The sequence below is a fragment of the Anabrus simplex genome, chromosome 6, assembly GCF_040414725.1.
Source record: "Anabrus simplex isolate iqAnaSimp1 chromosome 6, ASM4041472v1, whole genome shotgun sequence".
Taxonomy (NCBI): Eukaryota; Metazoa; Arthropoda; class Insecta; order Orthoptera; family Tettigoniidae; genus Anabrus; species Anabrus simplex.
In genome coordinates, this window is record NC_090270.1 from 110073155 (window position 1) to 110100556 (window position 27402).

Below are 27402 nucleotides of genomic sequence, written 5' to 3' on the forward strand. Positions count from 1 at the left end.
TCGATCTCTTTATTTTTCGCCCTTCTAATTATAGCGTTAAGAGGGGAATGTTAGTTACTTGTACTTACCTCGAAAAAATAATTACGGAGCGAAATGGCTGTGCGGTTCGGAAAGTGCAACTATAAGCTTGCAATCGGGAGATTGTGGGTTTGAATTACACTTCGGCAGCCCTGAAGATAGTTTCCCATGGTTTCCTAGCCCATCTTCGTGTTTTTTTTTGGCTTTTCAAGATTTTATTCTACTAGATATAAGTAGGCAGGGGCACAATTGACATAGTAGGATAGCTACCAGGTTTTACAAGTGAGATATCGTATGTAATTAGGCCACTGAAATGAGGAGATACTGTTACACATTTTGATGTTGCTGAGAGCTCAAATATTTTAACCGAAGTCACAGTTCAATTTTTTAAAATAGATTTATTGATCAAGTAAATTACAGATTTTTTAATGTTACATCTTCAAAGAAATACTGTAATTCTGGTACGGACTGGATTGTCTTTTTAAAAATGCTGTTTACGTGTTACATGTTAGACACACCTAAGAAGTGATACAAACTAGTTTCACAGAGTATTCTAGACAAAGACATTACTGTACTGTGTTCAAATTTCTCTCTGTTGAGGTTTTAGAGTCCGTAATGTATCCGAAATTCCTGTGGCACTTTCGTAATTCCTGTAACAAAACCAACAAAGATGTCAACAACAAAGTACTACTTTTCACAAATCACTTAGATAATGTCCACACACGTCGTTGACTCGGGGAGCAACAAACTTCCATCTTGTTCGCTTCAGGTATGCACCGTAAAGTTCCTTGTCCAGCTGTCCATCAGTAGTCATTATAAAATGGATAGTGTGTCCAATTATCCATAGTGAAGAATTGTGCTTTGTCCTTGGGGTAAGGAGGTAATCTGGTCTTATGAATTGGTCATCTCTATTGATTGTGAAGTTCAGTTGTTGAAGAAACACTTTGGCTTGCATATACACCGGTCTGACCCTCATACAAGTGGTCAGTCTGTGAAGTATTGAGTCATGTTGAGTACAATATGAGCAGGAGTCCGAATCAGTCATTCGTATTCGATATAGCCGTTCTTTTGTGGGTACAATGTCATGGACTACCATATACCATGTAGATCGCACTTTAGCAGGGAGATGAGGGGCACTAATGTTTTTCCAAAGTTGTTTAAAGTCGGTGTTTGAAGGCACTTGTTGAAATAAACGCATAAGTGATGTAGGTGTTAGACGAAATAAATCAGTATAAACCCGACGTGTTAATTGTACTTCTGATACGAACTTGGCTTCCGTCAAATAGCACCATTCTTGCAAATAAATTCGGAGATACTTCAGGGCAGACGGGACAATCCGAAGATCAGGTGGATTGCGCAAGTCCGTCACAGTAGACCAGTGTTTCAGCCAAGCAGATGAGAAGCTCCGTTGGTTCATTTCTATTTTTCTTCCACGACTCAAGAAGAGGGCTTGACATTTAATGATGACGTTTACCAACCCAAGTCCACCAGCTGTTGGTGGAAGACACAAGGTAGTTGTCGGTACTCGGAAGATATTGCCACGCCATATGTACCAGGAACTAGCACATATTATCTGTCTAGCAAACGTTGCAGGCAGTGGTAGTACTTGTGCAAGATACCAGCATTGTGATAGAAGGTATGTGTGGACAGTCCAGATCCTTTGGATTAGAGAGAGGTCTCGGCAGTAGAGTTCTTTTGCATAGACTTTTATCTTGTTGACAACAGGTCCCCAGTTTTGTTGATTCATGTCACTGGTCTTTCGAGTGTAATGTATTCCAAGTATCTTGTGTGATTCTACCGTTTGTAGCGGTGGGAGTTGAGGTAATGATGCCCAGTCTCCTAGCGGAATCACTTTCGATTTACGATAGTTAATAGACAACCCAGATACTGCACTGAACTGTGCGAGAGCATTTCGCATGTGGAGTATATCGTTATCCGATGATAATATTACACTGACGTCATCCGCGTAAGCAGCTACCGCGAGCTTTGCACTTCCTTGTGTTATTCCTCCTATTTCTTTATGCAGCTTGCAAATGAGAGGATTTATGGCCAAGGTAAATAGCACCATCGAAGCCGGACATCCTTGTTTTACTGACCTCGTAATGGGAATGGTTTTAGTGTGAAAGCCATTAATTTGCAAAATCGCAGATACGTTTGTATATAGGCACTGAATGTAAGAGATAAATGTGGGACTAAGACCATGCCACTTTAAGCAGTTTAGCAGATACTGATGATTCACACTGTCAAACGCACGCTGGTAGTCTAAGGACACTAGTAAGCTCTGTGAATGAGTGCGTTCCGTGGACGCCACGTAATCACGCAGCGAACAGGTAACATCAAAAATTGTTCGTCCAGGCACTCCACAGTGTTGTGCAGGGTGAATGATGGAGGATAATAATGGTCGTAATCTGTTGACGAGAATTCTGGCTAATATTTTGTAGTCGTAAGTAAGGAGGGTAATTGGGCGATAGTCATTGACAGTGATAGCTGTAGAGAACTTCTTTATCAGTACAACAATCCCTCGACGATGTGATTCACAGAGTTGTTTCCTCTGTAACACAGTGTTCAGGACGCAGGTGAGGTCTTCTCCAATTATCGGCCAGCAGGTAGAGTAAAATTCCTGAGGTATTCCATCAATCCCAGGTGTTCTTGAGCTCTTCCCTTGTCGTATCGCTTTTAAAACCTCTTCCTTGGTTATGGGTCCTTCAAGGCTTGAGTTATCCTCTTCTCTGAGCGGTGGAGGCTTACAGTCAGCAAAAAAATGAATTTCATTGTCGTGGGTGGGCTCGGCATCAAACAGTTGTCGATAAAAGGAATCGAAAGCCTTACTTATAGTCGGTTGTGTTATGTACTCTTGTCCTTCTGGGTCCTGAACTTTCAATATGAGAGATGATCTGCGGCGCTTGAAGTCCTTCATTAAATGATAAAGGTTGATCCGTTCATTTTCGATTGGTTCGTTGACCCGACTGCGTATTTTGAGTCCCTGCAGTCGTTTGTTATATATAGAAAGTATTTTTGCTTTATAGCGGCTGATTTTACTTCTTCTCTCTGGTGATGGCTGGTAGTTTTCTTGTAAGTCATAAATACACCTAAAATAAAGGTTTATTAGACGTTCTTCGTCTTGATAAAGTTCGTAAGATTTTCGCTTAAAGAAATACTTTATTTGCGGCTTTACATACCGATCCCACCAATCAGCACAATCTTGATATCTAATCTTTCTTTTACTCCATTCTGACCAAAGCAATTTCAGCTCTTCAAGGATACTAGAATTTTGAAGACAGGTTACATTCATCTTCCAGTAAGAGCGTCCTCTAGGTATAAAATTTATATTTAATCTTATACGTAGGATAACAGCTTCATGATCAGAAAATGTGACTGGTACTACTTCTACACGACTTATGTCATTAGCTAAATTTTGAGGAACATAAAATCGATCCAGTCGTGCTGCTGAATTTGAAGAAAAGAAAGTAAATCCTGGGGTATTATGTTTTAGCACCCAAGGATCACACATTTGGAGATTTGTAACTAAAGTCTGTAAGCTGCTGCTCGGCTTAAAGGGACCTGTACAATCTACTGCACGCAGTACACAGTTAAAATCACCCCCCATCACATAATGCGTAGGCAAGGAGCGAAGTAAATATGTTAAGTCCGACTGGAAGATTTCGTTCCTTTCCTGGCGTTTATTACTCCAAGATGGTGCATAAACATTGTAAAACAGGTAATCTTGAAATCTGTCACTCATTCCACGACCAGAGGGAAGCTTCTCTATGGATTGCAGTTCAATACCTGACTTAGTAAGGATAGCAGTACCTAGGTTATCACTACCAGTATTTACATAGGCATTATAGTTTAATACCGAAGAAAAATCATTGATGGAGACCTCCTGTAGCATTACAAGATCTATATCATGACACTGTAGAAATTTCAGCAGAGCATGCATTTTAGTTGGGGATGAATTATTGTTGAAGTTGACTGTCCCCACTGTTAGTATGAGGGTCATGACACTACAACAGAGAGAAAAATAGAATGCAGTCCACATATTGATATTCTGTCAAACTATTTCTTCGTAGTCGGGGGAGGTAATCCTTGCTTACTCGTTCCTGTCTTATACGGATGGTTTCGTTGTTTACTAGCTAACTTGCTTACTTTTTGCTGACCGGGGTTACATTTTGTTACATCAAGCGATATTTCTGCTACTGGGTCCTCACTCCGCAATACTTCCTCCTCCAGGTCCATCTGACTGTTCCACGATCCGAGAGTGGGAGGATGCTGTTCAGTGATAACAGACCTATCCATATCAGACGAAGATAATGTACTTCCCGGAGGGCGCTGGCTCTCAGTTTCAGACCTTGTCAAAGGTTGAAGAGTGATGGCCATTGTATCAAGTTGTTGTTCTTCCTGTCTCAGCGTGTTTGTGATCGCGTTATTTTCTTCTATGGTTCTTTTATCTGATACGTGTATGTCCCTGATATCTAATGTTTCTTCTACTGATACGGTATCTGAGTCTGTACTGTCATTTGAAGGTAATGGAAATTGGTCCCCTGCAGGTGCGTTAGCTATATCCTGTGAATCGGCTGTTAACACTAGTGTGTTTACTATGTCCATATGTTCTAACTTATTGTCATGACTTGAGCCAGGTGTTGTAGGGTTGACGTTGCTATCTGTGCTACTTTCCACTGCACCGTTCGCTACCCTGCTCTGCACGGACGTTGGTTTGTTTACATCCGTGAGAGCGGGTTCTCTATCTGACCGCGCACTGTCAAATGAGGGAGGTTTGAATAGATCGCTCAATGTGAAGCGTGATCTAGATGCCGTCGATGGTTTGCTGTTAGTAAATCTAGTGGGACAATTAGTCCGAATATGAGAACAACTTCCACATGAAAAACAATGTTGCTCCTGTCCGGGATAGGTTACATATGCCTCATAACCCGCTACATTGAGGGTTGAAGGAATAGGCTTTTCAATTGACATCTGAACTACCCTTATTCCTGTATCGACTTGATAGCGGTATCTGTTTGACCACTTCTCGTTTTCTATCTGTTGTACCTTGCCATAATTCTGCAATACGTACTGTACCCGCTCGTTTGGTACTTCCGGCGGTATATTCATTAAGCGTACAGTGATAAGTTCTATTTCACCGGGCATGATTGTAACTGTTACTGAATCGCCATTCATTAATGTAAGAGAATTTGTACCTCTAAAGGAATGTAAGTACTTCTGGTAGCTTCTGTCATTATTAAATTTGAGATAGGCTGCATTCTGTTTTCCAACTAGTTGAATTGTTTGTAGTTCATCATCACATACCTTTAGAACGTCTTCTATCCACTGGTGAATTTCGTGGGCTGTTGGTCTTTGTTGCTCCTTGCCAAATACAACTTTCAGGGTATTTTGCCGTGTAATTTTGGATGCCATGTTTCCTAACTGTACTTGTTCAATAACTGCAACTTCAAATGAACAAACACTCACACTACCGTCCTCGTCAAGTTAGCAGGGCCCGGCCAGACAACCTGCTTGGCCGGCTGTACAAGCAAGACAGTGTTAGAGAGACATTGCACCATTAGGAAAAAACAAACAAACAAACAATCAAACATTACAACTATATCAGAATTCCGACAGAATTATTTTAAATGCTATTGCAACTTAAGGTATATGAAATAAATAAATAAATAAATAAATAAATAAATAAATAAATAAATAAATAAATAAATAAATAAATAAATAAATAAACTTTCTTCAGGTTATCGCAGTTAGTTTTGGGGTCGCTGGAGGTACCCGGGCTCACATTGGTTTCCGTCGGGGGATTTAGGTCGGGTGCTCTTCGTCACGTCACGTGATTTTTGACATGAAAATGTCAATCCAGAATTGACCGGCTTCGAACCTCAGCCTTCCACGTGGGAAGCCAGCAGCTAAGCCACTGAGATAATCACGCCCCATGAATAATAATAATAATAATAATAATAATAATAATAATAATACTAATAAATAACAACAATAATAATAATAATAATAATAATAATAATAATAATAATAATAATAATAATAATAATAATCTAAAAGAAAGTCGGTCTGGAGCGATCTCTCTATATATAAATGTATAAAAATGGAAATAGACGTGAATTAATGAGGCACTTTCAGAAATTTCAGAAATTTTAAATTTGGTACCGGAGAAGCTAATGACCCGGTATCGAAAAATTCTCAAATTCCCCGAAGGGGGCACGCTGGGAGCCTTCAAATTTTTGGCTCAGAATAAGAACGCTGTCGTATAATTTATCCACAGCGACAACCTATATGTTTGGTGGGCTTAAAAATATTCCCCAAATCAAGATGGCGGGACAATTTGCCAGGCGAGCTAGAAAATTGAAATTTGGCGAAATTATAGCTTTTAGCCCACAAAGTACGGAAGAATTGGAAGATGTTCACATTTTTCAATTTTTACCCCCCAAAATATCGAAATATGGAGGCAATTTTTAAATGACTGTGCAAACATTCCTTTTGAGCTATTTGTTTTCTAAACGGTAAGTCGTTTCACAAAACGGATGGCACAACCTCCGTTCAATTGGGAGTTATAACTTTGGTCCTACGACATTTTGTCGTATCTCTCTCAATTATACGTTAGATTAGGCTGTATTTCTAGATTGTTCGTAATTTTGGTGATTTATACACGTATATTTCATTGTTTGATACACTTATACGAAAGATAGAGTCATCAAATTTGGTGTGCACATTGACACGATCGAAAGCCGCAAGTGGACCAAATTTCATGATTCTAGCTTATATTTAAGTGTGCAAAAAGTAATGTAACGTGTTAAAAGTGTACTCAGTTTTCATCCTATCCGAAGTTTCGAACTGAATTTAATCCATAAATATGGGAGATACGAGAAAATGTTTTCGAACCAAACATGTAGAAGAATGAAACGGAAGTCTAACAGAGCAAACCGTTTGTTAATATCATGTACCGTGTAGGAGTAGTGAATCTCGAAGTGGAGGTCTGCACTTTAATAAATTTAATTAAATCTCAATTACGGCGTGTAAACTAATTTATTTAGAAATCCTTATACGATGTAATAAACCGTAGCGAAGCACGGGGACATTTGCTAATAATAATAATAATAATAATGATGGCGTGTGGCCTCCGAAGAGGCTTAGTGCAGGTCTTTCGATTTGACGCCGTATAGGCGACCTGCGCATCTGTGAACATGGGGCCCTACCTATGATGAATTCTAACGATGAAGACGGCACACACATCCAGCCCTCGATCCATCGAAATTATTCAATGAAGTTTAAAATCCCCGACTCGGCCGGGAATTGAACACAGGATCCTCTGGATGAAGGTCAAGCACGTAAACCATTTACCACAGAGCCGGACATAATAATAATAATAATAATAACTAATACGGAAACATTGTGGAACAGAGAGGGGGTAAAGATGCCGGGGTGAATGGGTGGACAATTAAATGACCAGAGCATTTAAGCTAAAGCACTAAATTTTGAAATTTTATTTATTTCCTTCTTTTTTCTTTTGATTTTAAAATTTGATAGATAATCTGAATGAAAAACAACAATTGTAATGATGAGCTCGTCAGCTCCCACAACAACAATGGCAAAGTAAAAAGTCAGGTTCAAAATTAGAGAGAAATTATCCATGTGATAATATACAAGGGATGAGCATAATCGTTCTGAACCAGTACACTTCTAAAAGAGCATGTTTGCTCCACTCATTTTCATTCTAGGAGACTTAGATCCGAAAGGTTAGTGTAGTCCAGACTCTAAGAGGCACAAGCTTCTTACAAACTCCAATAACTGTATTTGCAATCACTTCTGTCTTTTACACACTCGTCTATCATTGACTACAATTTAAACGGAGGCAATGAGTGCCCATACTAAACGGCCTTAATGCAAAAATAAAAGATTTAACAATTTGGGCCATGAACAAAGGCTAGGAGACGAAATAATTGCTCTCCTTTTAGACAAACACTTAAACCCTAAATGGGCTTATGGCCCGAAGTTGCAGAGGCAAAGCCTGTACTACGGAGGGGTGACGAAACGAGAATTTCATATGACGAAAGGAAGTGAAGATTTTAGAGGTTTAAAAAATTTTAGTCACCCCCTTCCAAGTTGAATGGGAATCAACAGAGGGTGAACACTCTTTGTTCCCATAATTTACATGTTTCCCAGCAGAGATTTGAACAGAGTTCTCAGACTTGCCCAAAATTTACATTTAAACCATGACTTTAGGACTTTACATTACGAAAAGAAGTTTGAAAGCTTCGTCTCAAGTTCTCTGCCTGAAGCTATCACATGTTAAGAAAGTTGTGCCATTACTCTGAGTAGTTCGGCCTTCCGAAAGACGACAGGCAGCCCTTGCCTCCTATTAACACGACGCACTCACTATGAAGATGACATTACGGTCCAAAAGCGCCCAGCTTTTATACTATCTCAGAGGATAAGTTCCAGAACTCTCTATAGATAGGCTGGATGCCTGTACACACTCCGAATTTTAATTGGCTAGAGAAAAGAACACAAAATTCCTGATTGCTTATTAACAATGGAAGAAGGAGCCCATAGGAGTGTTGACAACTTTAACACATTAAAAAATCTCCCAAAATTTCCTCTAGAATTAATTATCTTTAATCCCGCCAGAGGGGGCACATAGGCCGATGATAGAGACATCTAATGGTTGAATGTTGAAGTATCTTGAGTTATATTTGTTTGAGATTCATAGCACTGCCTTCTAGAAGGCGCGCAGTTCAACCGGACGGAAAACGTGTACCCCCGGTACAACAACAAAACAATAATAATAATAATAATAATAATAATAATAATAATAATAATAATAATAATAATAATAATAATAATAATAATAATAATAATAATAATAATACCGAGCTCGATAGCTGCAGTCACTTAAGTGCGGCCAGTATCCAGTATTCGGGAGATAGTAGGTTCGAACCCCACTGTCGGCAGCCATGAAAAAGGTTTTCCATGGTTTCCCATTTTCACACCAGGCAAATGCTGGGGCTGTACCTTAATTAAGGCCACGGCCGCTTCCTTCCCACTCCTAGCCCTGTCCTGTCCCATCGTCGCCATAAGACCTATCTGTGTCGGTGCGACGTAAAACAACTAGCAAACAAAAAATAACTTTCTCCCAATTACCCCACTTACTTTGAGCAGGAAGATTATTATTATTATTATTATTATTATTATTATTATTATTATTATTATTATTACTATTATTATTATTTTAAGGACGCTGGAAATCTCGTTTTTATCTTTAACTAGCTGTTACCCACAGCTTCGCCCGCGAGGATTTGGTAAGTTGATAAAAATTAATAGTTCCTCGGTACTGCACTAAGATATTATCTGAAAATCCCTAAAGTATAAAAACTTACCGAAAAATTGCATTTCATTTACCCCAAGAACCTCTTTGTAAACCACGTTTGTGGCATTCCCATTGGGAGCTAAGATGACCAGACTACTGACAGAGCTAAATCTGGAACATACGACATGGAACTCTACATGTGAGAAACAGTCCTCTTTAAAGTCGAAAAAGAAAGGGGGTGTTTTTTCATTTCTAAAGGAGATTCCAAATACCTAATTCCACGTCTGTAACATCTTAGTTTTTGAGATATGAGTATCCTCATAAAGATAATTCAACTTCTCCTTCATTTATTTTCGATCTCCAGCTTAAGCTGACTTTCCGAAAACAAAAAATACGTGTTTCTTCATTTTTAAAGGTGATTACAAATACCAGTTTTCACGTCTGTAACGTGTTAAGTTTATGAGATATACTCATTTTAAAACTGCCCCACTCCTTGGCTGAGTGGTCAGCGTTGAGACCTTTGGTTCTCAGGGTTCCGGGTTCGATTCCGGGCTGGGTCGGGGATTTTAATCACGTGTGATCAATTCATCTGGCTCGGGGACAGGTTGTTTGTGTTTGTCCCAACACTCTCCTCTTCATATTCACTCAACACATCACATTACCAACCACAACAGGAACATGCAATAGTAATTATATCCCTACACACGGGGTTGGCGTCAGGAAGTGCATCCAGCCGTTAGAAAAGGGTCAAATTCACATGTGCGACACAGTTTACACCCGCGAACCCACAGGTGTGGAAAAAGCTGTAGAAGAAGAAGATACTCATTTGAAAAATTCACCCGCTTTTTATTTTATTATTTTACTATTTTTATTTTATTATTTCACCCCCTTAAGTGGATTTTTTTTAAAAAAAGTGTGTTCATTTATTTTTAAAAGAGATTCCCAGTACCAGTTTTAACATTTGTAACATCTTCAGTTTCTGAGATCTATGAATCCTTATATAAAGAATTCCACTCCTTCCTCACTCCCTTTCACCCCCACCCCTGCCCTCACCCCTTAAGTGGATTTTCTGAAAAATAAATTTGTGTTCTTTTATTTTTAAAGGAGATGCAAAATACCAATTTTCATGTCTGTAACTTGTTAGGCTTTTGTGATATAACTTTTTGTAGATAATCTCGCTGCTGTAAGAATACTTGGAGCTGATGTTGCCATGATTATGGCAGTTCATTCCTTTATCCGATTCCTAGAGCACGGGTAGTGTGGTGCGAATATGTCCATAACCCGCTAGATAGGGCTTACCGAGGTTTGTTATTTGCGTCAAGGGGCTTAAATTGAGCTTTGTCTCGTCCTTGTACGACAAATTCGATATTTCGCTTATATTAGCCTAGTATTTTTATATCTCTCCTCGTGCACCCCCTTCGAATTGTTTTTAAAATAAAGTACAGCCTATGTCCCTCAGGGATAATGAATGTTTACATTAGTACAATATTTTTTAGAATCGGTCCAGTAGTTCCTGAGATTAGCCATTACATACACACAAACTTTACCTCTTTATATATTAGTATATAGATACAACGATCGCCACCTACATCAAAATGATTTCCCTAGCATTTATGAGAGAATCTATCAGGTCAAAGAATACTGGACATTTTGCTACTTGTCTAACTACATAATTTATAGTAACTTCAACGAACAAGTTTCGGTCTGATTTATGTAGATAGTAGAACTGATATTGCCCTTCAACATAACTTCAATACTGAGAGTGGTCGTATTTATGGCACAATCAAGAGACTCTTCCGAACTTTACTCGTGACTTTCACCGCGCAGTCCCCATTCAAATAGAAGTATGCAAGGTCCAGTTTTCTTTAATAGTAATGACCTCTTACTAAGCTACTGGTTTCCTTAGTCGCTCGCTTCAAGGATCAAATCACTTCCTGTACCGGAAGAAACAGGTTTGATGACTGGAGACATTTGTTTCCATATTTATTCTCAAAAGCCAGAAGTAATCCTGTCGAAGAGCACTGAGTTTTGTACTTTGGCGAAGACCCTGGCTACCCTGAATGGTATTTATCTATGGCTGTAGAGTAGAATAATGTTCGTGTGGCTATCGATAGCCATGCGCAGCTCTTATCAGGCAGACCCTCCAACGTAGCGGGGAAGCATCTGCGCGTTAGTTGGTGTAGGTTTGGTGTTCTGCATGGAGTGTAAATTGCAGGAATGTTGAGGACTAGAGGTGTGCAAACGGCGCAGTTCGTTCACTCACGCTCATTCGAACCTCATACGGTTGACTTTGAGCGGGTTGGCGGGTAAGGCGGGTGATGCCTTTGTGGACAGTGTCAAGCAAGTTACGACGAACAAATTTAAAAAGGAGCAACGAAAGGAGAGTGGCTGACTGAAACGTTGGACACCATGCAAATATTTTAACGAAATATGCGTTGAAGTGAGCCCCCGTGGCTCAGGCGACAGTGCGCCGGCCTCTCACCTCTGGGTTCCGCGCTTCAAATCCCGGTCACTCCATGTGAGATTTGTGCTGGACAAAGCGGAGGCGGGACAGGTTTTCCTCCGGGTACTCCGGTTTTCCCTGTCATCTTTCATTCCAGCAACACTCTCCAATATCATTTCATTTCATTTGTCAGTCATTAATCATTGCTCCCGGCAGGCTTCTGCAGCCGGCACGATTCCTATCCTCGCCGCTAGATGGGGCTTCATTCATTCCATTCCTGACCCGGTCGAATGACTGGAAACAGGCTGTGGATTAGCATTATCATGCATTGAAGTAATGCAATTACAAACTTACTACAAACATTGTGAAAACAACATCACACATCACATTAGCAGACACGGAACATTAACATTCACCGTCTTTCACATCGTCACAAACATTCATTATTATTGTGTTGTCTGTTTTAGTACGGACTGAATCAAAAGAACGTCTTTTACTCTACTTGGATTAAGCGAGCTCCTTATGTCATTAAAAATGTTACCAGCTGAACTGAAATGTATTTCAGTTGCCGCATTGGAGGCTGGTATAGACAATATTTTCTTCGCTAGCGGAGCAAAATCTTGGATATTCTGTGCTGTTATTTCTCCACCATGCAAGGGGTTCATCATCACAAAGGCGATCTTTTAACAAACAAATTGTTGTAGCATAAATATCGACAATGTTTATCCGTCCATAGTCTGCGCTAACATTAAGTTGTTTTTTAACATAGATCTAGGAACCTCTTCTCGAAACAACTGACACAGAAAACAGTTTGTATCTTACGCACAAAATACTTCATTCCAGTTCAAAGTTAATTCTGAAGTCCCTCAGGGCTCAAATCTTGGTCCATTGTTCTTTTCATTATTTATAAATGACTTACCGAAAGTAATAAAATATTCAAAATGCTTACTCTTTGCTGACGACCTAAAGATTTAAAAGCAAATTACCGGGTATGACGATGCTATGATATTGCAAGCCGATCTGGACAACTGTTACAAATGGTGTGTTGCAAACAGGCTTTTTTCAATATTAAAAAGTGTTTTGTGATCACATTTTCTCGTAATACGAATATGACTGTGCATAACTACAGTATAAATGGTGAGATTTTGCAGAGGTGTAATTTAGTAAATGATCTGGGTGTTATGCTTGATTCAAAACCTTCATTCAACAGTCATATTCACAAAATTACAAATGATGGATTTAAACAATTAGGGATTATGATTAAAAATACTCGGGAACTTAGGGATGAATATACTTTAAAAATCTTATTCAGTCATCTTGTTAGAAGTAAACTTGAATATGTATGTGTAGTATGGGCTCCTCAGTACATGCGTACAATTAACGAAATAGAAAAAATACAAAACAAATTTTTGCGATATTTATGTTTTTAAAATATAACCGATCATCATATCATCGAAGAGTTTCTTATAGAACTCTATTAAATGAATTTGGTTTAATGCAGCTCAGTACACGTAGAATCTTAGCTCAACAGATATTTCCTTACAGGACAGGTAATGGAATATTAGATAATCAAGCGTTTCTTAAAAGAATCAACTTCAGTACCAGGAGGGTAACTCTTCGTTTGAGACAAACCTTTTACTGCCCCTTCTCAAGCACCTCAGATTACAAAAATCCACCTGTTGTAAAAATGTGTGAAGTATCTAACAGAATATCTTCAGACAGCAGACAAATAGATTTTATTTTATCATTTCCTTTATTTTCAAAAATGTTAAAACAATATTTACATTATAATGAATAATTTATTGGAGAAAATTAATTCAGCACTGAAATATGACGTATGTAATGCCACTATTATTTTTTAAGTGTATATGTGTTTGTGTATTTGCTGTTCTTATGAATATTTTTCTTTTTTCTCTGCTTATTTGTTTTATCTTCCTTAACTTTAATATTTTATATGTTTGATAGTTTATTGAAAATGTGTTTAAATTATTCGTAATTTAGTCAAGGCAATCTTGGTTTTTTTAATTGCTATATATTATTTTGTACATATAGGTACCATTTTTATGAAAATGAAAAATGAAAACCTACAACCTGTTTTCCAGTCATTGTCCGGGTCAGGGATGTAATGAATGAAACATTTCAATGGGTCGCCACTCCCAAGGTGATTTTTATTAATGACTGATAAATGCTATGAAATGATAATGGAGAGTGTTGCTGGAATGAAAGATGACAGGGAAAACCGGAGTACCTGGAGAAAAACCTGTCCCGCTTCCGCTTTATCCAGCACAAATCTCAGATGGAGTGACCGGGATTTGAACCACGGTATCCAGCGGTGAGAGGCCGAGGCGCTGCCGTCTGAGCCACGGAGGATCACAATTTTTATAGTGAATGTATTTTGTACCATCCATTGTAATTGGGGATATACCCTGTTATGGATGTATTGATAAATAAATAAATAAATAAATAAATAAATAAATAAATAAATAAATAAATAAATAAATAAATAAATAAATAAATAAATAAATAAATAAATAAATAAATAAATGTATTTTGACGCACTTCTGTAAAATGTTTGTTTCGATATCACGTGGTCCTGGTAATCCGTACTGCTTCTACTCAGGTTTTGCTTTCACCCTGTCTTTGGACATGTTCGAAACGAATGTCGTAATGACAGCGAATGTGAACCAGTCGGAGCGAATGTGGTGGGTTCGCTCAGACTGTCCGGCACCAAAGCGGTCGGAGTACAGTCTGCTTAATTATTTTGGCTAGGGGAATGGTTGTTTGCGTTTGTCGGAACACTCTCCTCTTCGTATTCAGACAACACACCACACTACAAAGCACCACAGCAACACGCAATAGCGATTACATCCCTCCCTGTAGGGATGGCATCAAGAAGGGCATCCTGCCGAAAAGCAGGGCCACATCCACATGTGCGACACAGTCGCACGCGACCCCCACAATAGTGGGAGAACAAGAATAATAATAATAAGAAGAAGAACACTATGTTACACTGGTTTCTTAATGGTAGAGTAGTAGAGTGCGAACAGGTACAGAAAACAGCGACTCCCTACGCCTGACAGCCCACGTCCAGCTATCAGCATCGGAACTGTTATAGTCGACGTCAACTCAAGTCGTAAGCGGCCCCTTTAATGTTATACCAGTACTCAACTGTAGATATGAGGACGATATCCTTCCGCATTTGAGCACCTCCCCTCTTTTCCGTTCTCCATCTCTGCTCTTCTCCTGAACCTGGCGGTTAACGTAAGCGTCTTTTATATAAAATCAAAGGGACAGCTTAAGACTTGAGTTGACTTGGAGTATACTTACTATGACCGGTGTGGACTTGGTCCAATGTGGACTGTACTTAACAGCGAACTAAGATAAAAAAATTACCTTCCCCACCTCCCTCTCCTGTTCGGGCAATGAGCGAGTATCAAATTACACTTCTTACCTCATGACGACGACGTCGAGGTCCAAATAGGTTCCTCCGTATTTCCACAACAATGCATAGCGCATTACGTCGCTGGTGTGTTCCACGGGGTACCGACTCTGCAACAACAACCCCTTCTTTGACCATTCTTCTAGAGGCGTGTCCTTCAAGTGACGCATCATTTGGAGCTGTGATAAGTGCACTTTAGGGTAGGTGAATAGTTCACGAACATATACAGGACTTTTCAAGATGCTCTCCGTTTTCAATTCACACGCATGTAAAAGATACACTGAGGCACTCGGGTTCATAAGCGTTGCAGACTCCATCGCACAAGCCTGGCGAGGTTTCAACACACGCATACCCATGTCCTCATCGCATTTGGTCTGCACGAAGAAGATATTCTCCTCGCCTGGCACAGCCTCCTTAAACAAATCCTCACGTATGTCACTGACTGCTCTGATTACATTATCTACACACGCCAAATTGTTGTTGGCCAACCATACAAATATCACAAGAAACACAAATACGACGAACACCGAAGCAATGCGTAATGTTGTCATCATTCTCCGCCACTTTGAACGACTCTGAAATTAAAGAGAAAATTATTATGAAATCTTCGGTAGAATAAAATGCCCCTTACTTCTAGGTTTGGATCACGAGAAATTGAGAAGAGAGTAGGGGAAGTCCGTCTATTTGAATCTGCGTGTAATTTGGACCGATAATGTTGGGATTTGCAAGTTTGGTCACCCCCTGTTTGAGGCAAGGTCAGAAAGACAGCCGAGGGTAAATTTCTTCCTGGAAGTTGTTTTCCTAATGGACTTGAAGGGAGAAAAGGAAAACAATCTTAATACTCACATTCCTTGTAAGCTTATACGGTGACAAGTAAGGGTACTGTGAAGTAGTTATTTCAGCCAAGAGGGTGCTTAGCTTTTGCAAGTACTGATGAAATACCCAGGTAAGTGTAAACATAGTTTAATTCATACATTTCAAATGCTTTCTATCTTATTTAGTCTTTGATTAAATTTTTTTTGCATGTTGTTTAATTTTAGATTGCCCGAGTGTGTGTAATTTGGACCGTTGAAACAACTGTAATAATTATGTTTCTTAGTGGTTTTACTGGTGATTCTAAAAGAACTTGTCTTATAATTTGAAACGGGCCCCACAGTGTAGTGGTAGCGTTCTGCCAACCGGAGGCTCTGGGTTCGACTGCGACCAGGTCAGGGATTTTTACGTGGATCAGAGGGCTGGTTCAAGGTCCACTCAGCCTACGCAATTACAATTGAGGAGCTATCTGACGGCATTCTATGTGACAAGTATTGTGATGTAGATTGGTTTCAGTGCAGTAGTTGCAAAAAGTGGGCTCATGAAAAAAGCGCTAAAGTTCAGGATGAATCGTTTTGTCATTGCCCTACATACGAAAAGTGACGACCAGAGTTCATAGTGTCGTTATTGTATAGCTTAGTATTTAATATCAAATTCATTAAATAACTTATAAGCATTTATATTTAACACGTTTATAAATTACATGATCACCTGCTCCAAGTTACACGCTATTGGTGCAAATTACTTGATAACAAATTTTAGAATACACATTACTTTTAAACAAATCCTACAGATAATATTAACATTTATTTTCAACAAATAATTTGACACATTGTACTAAATGTCGTATATAGCCTAAACATTTTCATTAAGGTCAATAGAGTTATGGACGTTTGAAGTTAAGTGGTTCATATTGTATGGATTTCCCCTATTAGTTTATTGTAATCCTGATTGTTTTGACACCAACATTTTATAATAACCCTTATAAATTTATGTTATGTCCGTCAAATCTTCAGCCCGCAGGCTGGTAGGATCCTCAAAATAGTAGCACGTAAGGCTATACTGTTGAAAGTAGTGCCCGGATATTTATATAATATCGAAATGCGTCATATGTGCATGAAATGTAGTGAATAACAGTGAAATATGTATTTAAATATGTAATAATCACAAAATATGTAATTAAATACGGTATGTAATCATCACAAAATATATCTCTAAATATGTAATCATCACAAAATATGTATTTAAATATGCAATAATCACAAAATATGTAACTAAATATGTAATAATCACAAAATATGTAATTAAATATGTAATCATCACAAAATATGTAATTAAATATGTAATAATCACAAAATATGTAATTAAATATGTAATATTCATAAAATATGTAATTAAATATGTAACCATCACAAAATATGTAATTAAATATGTAATAATCACAAAATATGCAATTAAATATGTAAAATCACGAAATATGCAATTAAAATGTAATCATAACAAAACATGTAATTAAATATGTAAAAATTGCAAAATATATAATTAAATGTGTAATAATCACAAAATATGTAATTAAATGTAATCATCACAAAAAACATGTAATTAAATACGTAATGTTAATAAAATGTGCAATAGTAGACTATTAAAGCACTAAATTTACAAATATGTTCGTATATTCCTTTTATTATGACTTTTGGTTATAATAATGATGTATGCAATTCAATTTGCAACTCAAAATAAACACTTACAGACTATTTATAGCTAAGCACTAACTAATTAGTACTTAACCCCTCAGCGTCGCAGCCATTTAAAGAGCTTCCTACCTCGCGGCCGGATGAGATTTCAACTACGCGCGACTGAAATACATTGATTCACTTACAACGTTACTACAATTATAAGAGTAGCCCGATATTCACGAAACTTGGAATTCCTTATGACAGAACTAAGTACGTGCAGATAATTACATAATTGTTTCACATTTCCTTAGTAATTTAGTTCCGAGTGATAGAGTTCGAAGCACTATTCGAGACAGGGACCCAAGTCACACTCCTGGCAGCAGTACACTGATGTCTTCTTTTCGTCGTGTTTTTAACACACGATACGTCTCTGAGGTTTGGATTTCTCACTCTTCGGTGCTAATTTCCTGATAAAATGTCTTTTCTGCAACCTTGGAACTGTATTATCTGATGCGCGCCGGCCCTGAATATTTCTTTCCCCGCCCGAGCGAGCGTATTTTGTAAACAAACCTTTCACCAGTTGCTCCGATAAGGTACCCCTAATTGCTCAATATTTGTCTCTGTGACATGTGTGAATATTATTAGAGAAGTTAGGAATCATAATTCACTGTTGAAAACTTCCCTTTGACATGTATAATTATCAGTAGTCTCCTACACGAAATTTCCAAGTACTGTTTCCTCCTCATCGTCACTCTCATCATTTACCACTGCTACATCATCTATTTCATTATCAGTGCTGCTAATACTGTCATTACTACTTCCGACTAAACGTTCATCTGAATTATACAATATTCCAAGCACGTTACTGTCAGTCAAACCACGGCTGAGCGCGGCGCGCCACACGGACTGATAAAGCTGCAGCGAGACTGAAAGCAGCAGGACGAAACTGAATGAGGGGAATAACACTTACTGTATGCGAAACAAATCAACTCGATACATATTTCAGATGAAAGGTCGAGACATAGTCTTTCAAGCGAGATATGTACCATGAACAACTGGCTCTCGTATCGTATGACAGAAAGCAGCACTTGCTGTTGCCTACACAGAGCGCTCGTGGAGAGTTACGAAAATATTACAAGCTGAGAAATAAAGACGAATATAATAAATAAACCGCACTCCCAATGTACAAATAGAGCAAAGAATATCACGCGAAAAGACAAACTTCTGAGATCATCATTTCTTTATTTTCTTCTGTGGGAAAGAATGAAACAAACAGACTTTAAAAAAAAGCAGAAATTAGTGCTCAGACTTACTTGACAAATAATTAACCTTGCAAAAACAACTACATTATAACGATTTTAAATTCTTATTTACAACACTGATAAACCTGAAAATGTCTTCTTGGAAACAAAACAATTTGCATATCAATAACTACAAAACTCTTCGCGCTATAGTCGTAAATGTGAAACCATGTATGGGTCTATACGACGTATAGAGGTCGGCGGCTACGGAAGAAAAGAGGGTCTATACCACGTATAGAGGTCGGCGCTGAGGGGTTAACTACCTCTATATCTACTATGTAGCATTTTGCACATGGGCTGATCGCCAGCTCCACATGCAACACACTACCTCTACTTAAAACTAAACTAACTACTTAAATACATTAAATATACACTAACTCTATCCTAAATCTGTCCGGCCGCGACATCACCACTGGTGAGGAACTCCTACCACCCTTCCCTGGAATGTCACGACCAGACATGTCTTACGAGGCTCGGAAACCGATACCTCACAGACCCCTTAAGCTGCCAATGTTATTTCCTACCCACTCCTTCATGTAACAGCCCACATGTGTGCGCATTGCCCAGCTCTACATGTAGGCTGACACGCCTGTATTCTACTGCCGAGACGGATTCCATAACTCGGTTCATTTTCGCTGTCTCATTGACAACTTACTTCCTCTATCCTAACACTATTCACTACCTTACTCTACTATACACGTGCAGACGTACCGAATCAACATTTTACCTTGAGATAGGTCAGGCCTACCTCCCACTCTTCCAACTCTACTGTACGTCAGCAGCCAAAACAAACTAACATAAACCAAAGTAAAAAGAAAACAGGCAGACAAACAACAAACAACCTCATTAGAAGGAATACAGTACGGCTTACATATCAATGAAATGAATCTACTAATTAGACATATACATTACCTAAGGAACAAAGGAACAAAACTGAACAAATATAAAAACGAAACAATATTCTAAACTTATAATTATTGGCGCCCTTACTTATTAGTGACTTAAACTCTATAATGTTCCGTATCTGTGTATCAAAGTTGTTTTATGTGCATACATGGTTGCGAAACTTCGTTATTATTAACCCATAAAGAGATGATACTTCAGAGATAAATACTTTCTATATGTATTCTTTTACTGAATATAATCAATTTTAAACTTCCTATTCAGTGTACGGGTATGTGTGGTTTTTGTGTCCCATTTTATCTCTTTAAACATGTGTACTCGTGCTGATTTCGCTCTTTCATTTTTTAGCAGCATGTGCCCCTTCCCTCATTCACCACTTTTATTTTTTTCTCCCACAAGCTTTTTACAATTGTCAATAATTTCGATAGTTTTCCTGGCCATCTCCATTCCCTGTTTATTAATTTGACAAGAGTATAGTACTCAGATTCTCTTTCCGTTTCATTTATCTCTTTCGCTTCCAAGTATTTAACCCGTAATGCTCTTGTACTTTCACACTGTCTCAAAAATGTGCATTTCCTAACTCCTTTTCACACAATAAACATGTATTTGCAACTTCTGTAAATGCCTTATTTTTATAAACTCCCATCAACCACCATATTATTCCCCTGTATTCTCTTTTGGTTAATTTATCATGTATTATTTATACCTGGATATATATAATAATGAATTCCTACAGAGTTTTCCTATTATTACCCTCAGCTCTTAGTCTTTGTATTTCTATATCTGCTACCCTCCGTGTCACTCTTCCACAGACTTTTCTTTCTTCTAAATCGTTGTCCCAATAGTTCCCCATCCCAATTCCTTCTAGTAATTTCTTAAGTTGCCCGCCCAGTACCCATCCTGATACCTCATTTGGTGTCGGTAAGCTATATCTAGAATTTATCCCCCTCCACCCCCTTTTAAAACTAAACCAATATTTTATTAGTCTCTTAATTATATCCACTTTTATATTAATATCTGTACACAGTAATCTTGCTCCACCATTCGCTGTATATATTGGTAAGCCTGTAATTATTTTAATAAATCTACTAGTGACTGAATCGAGCATTACTATTTCCTTTTCTGTGCCCCAACTTCTGCACCGTATAGCATTTTGGATTTAATCACAGCGCTGAATACATTTCTTTGTACCCTAAAATCAATATTAGACATCCTGTTATCTAATATTCTTATAGTAGCTAGGGCTGCTACACCAATCAGTTTTGCCCTCTTGACGTTTCAGACCAATTTCCATTTCCTGATATGATAATTACAAAATATTCTAACTTGTTAACTACTTCCAGATTCACTCCTTCAAGATACCGTTTTTCATTTTTGCTAATTTCTTCCCGTTCTTGCGCACCATTACTCTAGTTTTCTGTGCGTTAATTATATTCCATTCTTTACAGTACTTCTCGATACCATCAATACTTTTTTTGGATTGCAACTGGCGTTAGTGTGAACAGTAGTATGTCATCAGCAAAGACAAGACCAGGAATATCCAGATGTTCTAAACATGGCAGTGCTAATCGTTCCTCAACTTCAAATTCTAGTATATCGTTAATGAACAACAGAAATAAAATCGGTAACAATTTACACCCCTGCTTCAGACCCATTTTAGTGATAATCTCTCCTACTACTACTCCTTCTTTGACTCTCACAGTACACTTTACTTCAGCATATATCTTTTCTATAGCCCTTATCGTTTTACACGGGACGACCACGTGCTCTTGTTGGTAAAAAAACCACGTGCTTTTTTAACAGCGCTATCATCTTGACGGACCCTAACCTCACTTTTAAGGACAATAGAGCATCGCTAACCTCACTGCTGCCATCTTTACGGCGCTAAACCTCAAGGCTGCCACCGTATGCATGTCGTAGCGCGGAATTTAAAATCCAACAACAAAACATCGCTAACCTCACTGCTGCCTTCCTGACGGGGTTAAACCTCACTGTTGCTACCTTGGTTATACGCTTTTGTGTTAGGTTTACTGTTAATCGCTAAGCTGTTAGCATCATCGAAGTAGCGAGTAACAAGTGTCTAGCAGATTTAAAGAAGAATGTGTTAGCAGAAGATAAAAGTCCGTCATAGAAAACCCTACTTCTAGGCATATTTGCAAAGAGTGTGGAAAAGCATTTTCCCGAAGCTATCACAAGGGACGTCATAAGATATCACGTAGGACAATTTTTCAATGCAAGCATTGTAGAAGGGAGTTCAAGAACGCATACAACGCTCAACGTCATGAAGTCGCGTGTAATGTACCTTCGTCGAGAACAAAATACAAAGAGTTCAACCGTATTCAAGCGAATACTGATTTATTTTTAAAAAGTACTCCTCTGCGAGAGATTTTTAATTCTCCCTTGTTGTCTAGGCCTGCTACAAGTTCTGTTACTAAGCACAAACTTCAAGATAAAGAGAGGCAAGGTCATGATTATAATAAGGATAATGATTTTGATCAAAACAGTAGTAAAGGGAAAGTAGAAGAAGAAGAAGAATATCTCAATGTTTTATTGTTATTACAGCTTGATGATTTTACTTCATTTCCTAAGCCTACTACACGTTCTGTCGCAGTGCAAACATCTCAAGAAGAGATGCAAGATGAAGAAGAAGAAAATTTCAACGCTTCATTGCTATCGAAACAAGTTAAGTTTGTACCTAGAAACGCTACTGCTAAAGCACGTGTTACATCAAAACAAGTCCCTACACATCATCTGTCTGCATATAGGCTCAAAGTTCACAACAAGCCTCTGTTACCCTATGTAGCATAAGATACTGTAAAGACCCCAACGTACTGGTAAAACGTTTGCAACTGTTAAGAGCCTATCATGCTGCTGGTTACACAAAGTACAAAGCAGATATTTTTGAAATAGATCATGAATTACGTCGTGTAGGTATTATTAAGTGATGGCTCTCTCTCGACAGTACAACAGCTTAAACACCTTCCTACAATCCCAGCGCTTACCCTCTCCTAAGTCATCCTTCTGTAGTATATAGTCGATCGAGTAGCTATGTTCGTATAGATTATTTTCCAACATTCTCCCTTCTTTAGGGTGTTAACTCCGCCTCTAGATGTAGAGCCGGTCTCAAGCCCAGATAAAGAGAGGAGAGGCACCCTAGCCCATTAGCCCTTTAGCCCTTTTGCCCATTAGCCATTTATCTTATTAGCCTATTAGCCCTTTAGCCCTACAAGGAATGTGCGGCAACCTGATCTTCTTACAACAAAGGTATCCCTGGCATGTTCTAAACACATGTTGTGTCGAGTGCAGTGTTCGATTCTAGTCTTGTTATTACTTATTTAGTGATATGAACACATCAAACAATGTTCTAAACGCATGTTGAAGTTAACAACATCGAGCACACTCTTCGATTCTAGTTTTGTTATGTTTCATTCACTTCTTTTGAAATCTTCACATCTAAACGTGCACAACTATGATGACGCCATCGCTGCAGCACATGCACACTCTTGCTTTCATGATGCATACTTATTGCATTCCTTTGCCTCCTGACTCTTGAGAAAACGATCAAGTCTAAACATGTACAATAACGTCATCACTGTAGTACGTGCTCACTCTAGCCTTCGCGATGCGTGTTTAAACTTGTACCTTAACAGAGGAGAAGGTCATAACAGCAGCCACCATCTTGTGTAGTAAACTCTAAGTGCTAATTAGCGTCGGGAAGGGTATCTTGTCGTAAACTAAGGATAGTCTCCTTCAAGATGGTAGATGAGAGGTTAGGTTTTCGTATGCACTAGAGTTGATGATAGCGAACGGATTTTTTCAAATTACCCGCCACCACATTTCAAAGGTATGTAGCTAAAGATAGCAGCACGGTGCCCTGTTGGTTAACGATGGCAGCTGGATACAATTTAAAATTACCGCCACCACATTTCAAAGGTAGTAGCTAAAGATAGCAGCACGGTGCTCTGTTAATTAAAGATGGTGGAAGACAGCTGTTTAAGTTTTTCAAATTGCCCGCTACTACGATAAAGATGGCAGCACGATGCTCTGTTGATTAAAGATGGCTGCTGTCAGCTTGTCAAGAAAGCACGTGGGTTTGTTTCCAAAGAAGAGCACGTAGAAATTGCCGCCACCACATTTCAAAAGTAGTAGCCAAAGATAGCAGTACGGTGCTCTGTTGATTAAAGATGGTTGCTGTCAAAAAGCATGTCGAATTTTTCAAATTGTCCGCCACCACATTTCAAAGGTAAGTAGCTAAAGAGGGCAGCACTAAGGTTAGCGATGCAAGATGGCGGATGACAGCTATCACGTGGAAATTGCCCACTACTACGATAAAGATAGCAGCACGGTGCTCTGTTGATTAAAGATGACAGCTTGTCAAAAAGAAGGTACCTTTGAAGAGCACGTTGAATTTCAAATTGCCCTCTACCGCACGCATAAAAGCAGCCACCATCTTGCACAGTAGCTTGTAAGCTGGCTTTCTTGATAAGAACCGCCGCCATCTTGCGCTAGCACCCTTAAGGTGTCTCATAAGGATCCATGTATAGCCGCCATATTGTCGCTGCCATCTTTCGCAAGCATCCCCAGGGCGTCTCATAAGAGCAGCAGTCATCTTGAGCAAGCACCCTTAAGCAGTCTCATAAGAAGCTATGTATAGCCGCCATTTTGTGTCCGCCATCTTGCACAAGCATCCCTAGTGGGCCGTCTCAAGCCATCTTGTGCAAGCACTTTAAGCACTCTCATAAGAAGCTATGTATAGCTGTCGCCTTGTAGAATTAGATAGCTGTCAATGCCAAAGGGCCTAAGTAGGAACCGAACCGTTGATCTCATCATTAGACTACTTTTTTCTTATGCTATCATATTCCTGATACTGCGAACCCGGGTTTTAGGCAGAAAAATGTTGTCCGTTTTGTTCTACGACGCACCGTTTTCGAGATATTTAACATTTTGCATTTAAGCCCCAAATTTAATGAATCGAACCAGCACGGCACGTTAGCCTCTAAGCTAGCTTTATTGATAAGTGCAGCAGCCATCTTGCGCAAGCACCTTTTAGGTGTCTCATAAGGAGCCGTGTGTAGCCGCCATCGTGCGCAAGCATCCTTAGGGCGTGTCAAGCCATCTTGTGCAAGCACCCTTAAGCCGTCTCATAAGAGCAACCGCCATCTTGCGCAAGCACCCTTAAGGCGTCTCATAAGGAGCCAATTATAGCAGCCATCTTGCGCAAGCATCCCAAGGGTGTCTCATAACAGCCTATGTATAGCAGCCATCTTGCAGCCACCATCTTGCGCAATCACCCTTAAGGCGTCTCATAAGGAGTTGTGTATAGCCGCCATCTTTTGCAATTGGCGTCAGGATGGGCATCCGGCCGTAAACTGAGGTTAGGCTAGCTCTCTTACGCATAAAAAGTTAGAATAAACCCCTCCAAGTTGGCGGATGTGAGGTTAGGGTCGCGCTCTTAGCCAGCGTGAGGAGGAGGCCTCTCCCGAGCGCGTGTGGCGGCGGTGATAGTGGTAGCTTCTGCGGGGAGCCGGTGGCGGTGGTGCCAGTGGTAGCCTCTGCGGTGGGCCTGCGGCGGTGGTGGCGGCTGAACCGTCCACTTATACTACTTTCCTTTGGTGAGAGTTTTATAGCGTTGAATCATCATCATCATCATCATCATCATCATCATCTGTTTACCCTCCAGGATCGCTTTTTCACTCGGACTCAGCGAGGGATCCCACCTCTACCGCCTCAAGGGCAGTGTCTTGGAGCTTCAGACTCTTGGTCGTGGGATACAACTGGGGAGAATGACCAGTACCTCGCCCAGGCGGCCTCACCTGCTATGCTGAACAGGGGCCTTGTGGAGGGATGGGAAGATCGGATGGGATAGGCAAGGAAGAGGGAAGGAAGCGGCCGTGGCCTTAAGTTAGTACCATCCCGGCATTCGCCTGGAGGAGAAGTGGGAAACCACGGAAAACCACTTCGAGGATGGCTGAGGTGGAAATCGAACCTACCTCTACTCAGTTGACCTCCCGAGGCTGAGTGGACCCCGTTCCAGCCCTCGTACCACTTTTCAAATTTCGTGGCAGAGCAGGGAATCGAACCCGGACCTCCGGGGGTGGCAGCTAATCACACGAACACTAACCACTACACCACAGAGGCGGACAGCGTTGAATCAAAATCTTAAAAAAGCAACTAATATTACCGCACTTAAGTTAATGCACTGGATTATGTTTAAAACGCTGAGATTCTACGTTCAACATTACATGGGTATTTCTTCTTTTCCTCCCAGGTTCACAAATGTCAAATGACTTGACGGCGAGATCGCTGTTAATTGCAGCGGCGGCGATTAGAAGAGGGGGCCGGCCCTCCCCCTCACTTTGTGGAAAACACACATTTTTATTCCATTTTAGCCACCTGAAACTAGAAATTATATGAATTATATATTTTTTAAATTTTTTATACAAACTCCTTTGTCTTATCACATAATTCTTTCCTTTAATTATTACAAAAATGCCTAGTGAAGACACGCATAAAATGTCATTTGTCGCATCTAACCTATTCTTACAGCGCCACAGCAAGTACGTAGAGCAGCAGCGTGTACGTAGTTACGTGCTCTGAGGAAGGGTAACAGGGGTATATTTTTGCCAAGTCCATGGGCACTGAGATATTATTCACACGCTTGCAGAGCTTATTCATCAATATGGCGGTCTTACTCGGCCAATGTGTCTGTTACTTCGCCAGTACGCCTCCGTAGCGTAACGGTTAGTGATATTAGCTGCCGTCCTCGAGGGCCCGGGTTCGATTCCCGGTACTGCCAGGAATTTAAGAATGGCAGGAGGGCTGGTATGTGGTTAAAATGGTACATGCAGCTCACCTGCAACGGGGGTGTGCCTGAGAAGAGCTGCACAACCTCAGGATGAGGACACGAGTTTACTTTACTTCGTCAGAGTGCAGTCATATACTAAATGACATTTTATTGTATAATCACGCCGTAATTGTATTTAACTGTAATACATGTGAAAGTTTTATAGCGTTGAACCAAAATCTCAAAAAGCAACTAATATTACCGCACTGAAGTTAATGCTCTGCCAACCTTTACTTCATCATCATCATCATCATCATCATCATCATCATCATCATCATCATCATCATCATCATCTGTTTACCCTCCAGGTTCGGTTTTTCCCTCGGACTTAGCGAGGGATCCCACCTCTACCGCCTCAAGGGCAGTGTCCTGGAGCTTCAGACTCTTGGTCGGGGATACAACTGGGGAGTATGACCAGTACCTCGCCCAGGCGGCCTCACCTGCTATGCTGAACAGGGGCCTTGTGGAGGGATGGGAAGATTGGAAGGGATAGGCAAGGAAGAGGCAAGGAAGCGGCCGTGGCCTTAAGTTAGGTACCATCCCGGCATTCGCCTGGAGGAGAAGTGGGAAACCACGGAAAACCACTTCCAGGATGGCTGAGGTGGGAATCGAACCCACCTCTACTCAGTTGACCTCCCGAGGCTGA

At 39.8% G+C, this 27402-nt stretch overlaps 1 protein-coding gene across 1 annotated transcript in view; it reads right to left on the minus strand.

Annotated features, from left to right (window-relative positions):
• LOC136875882 (lactosylceramide 4-alpha-galactosyltransferase-like) overlaps positions 1 to 27402 on the minus strand; it is a 100962-nt gene that overhangs the window by 50860 nt on the left and 22700 nt on the right. The window contains exon 2 of the mRNA XM_068228238.1: positions 15232 to 15794. Coding sequence (XP_068084339.1) covers positions 15232 to 15794 — 563 coding nt within the window. The remainder of the gene's footprint in view (positions 1 to 15231; positions 15795 to 27402) is intronic.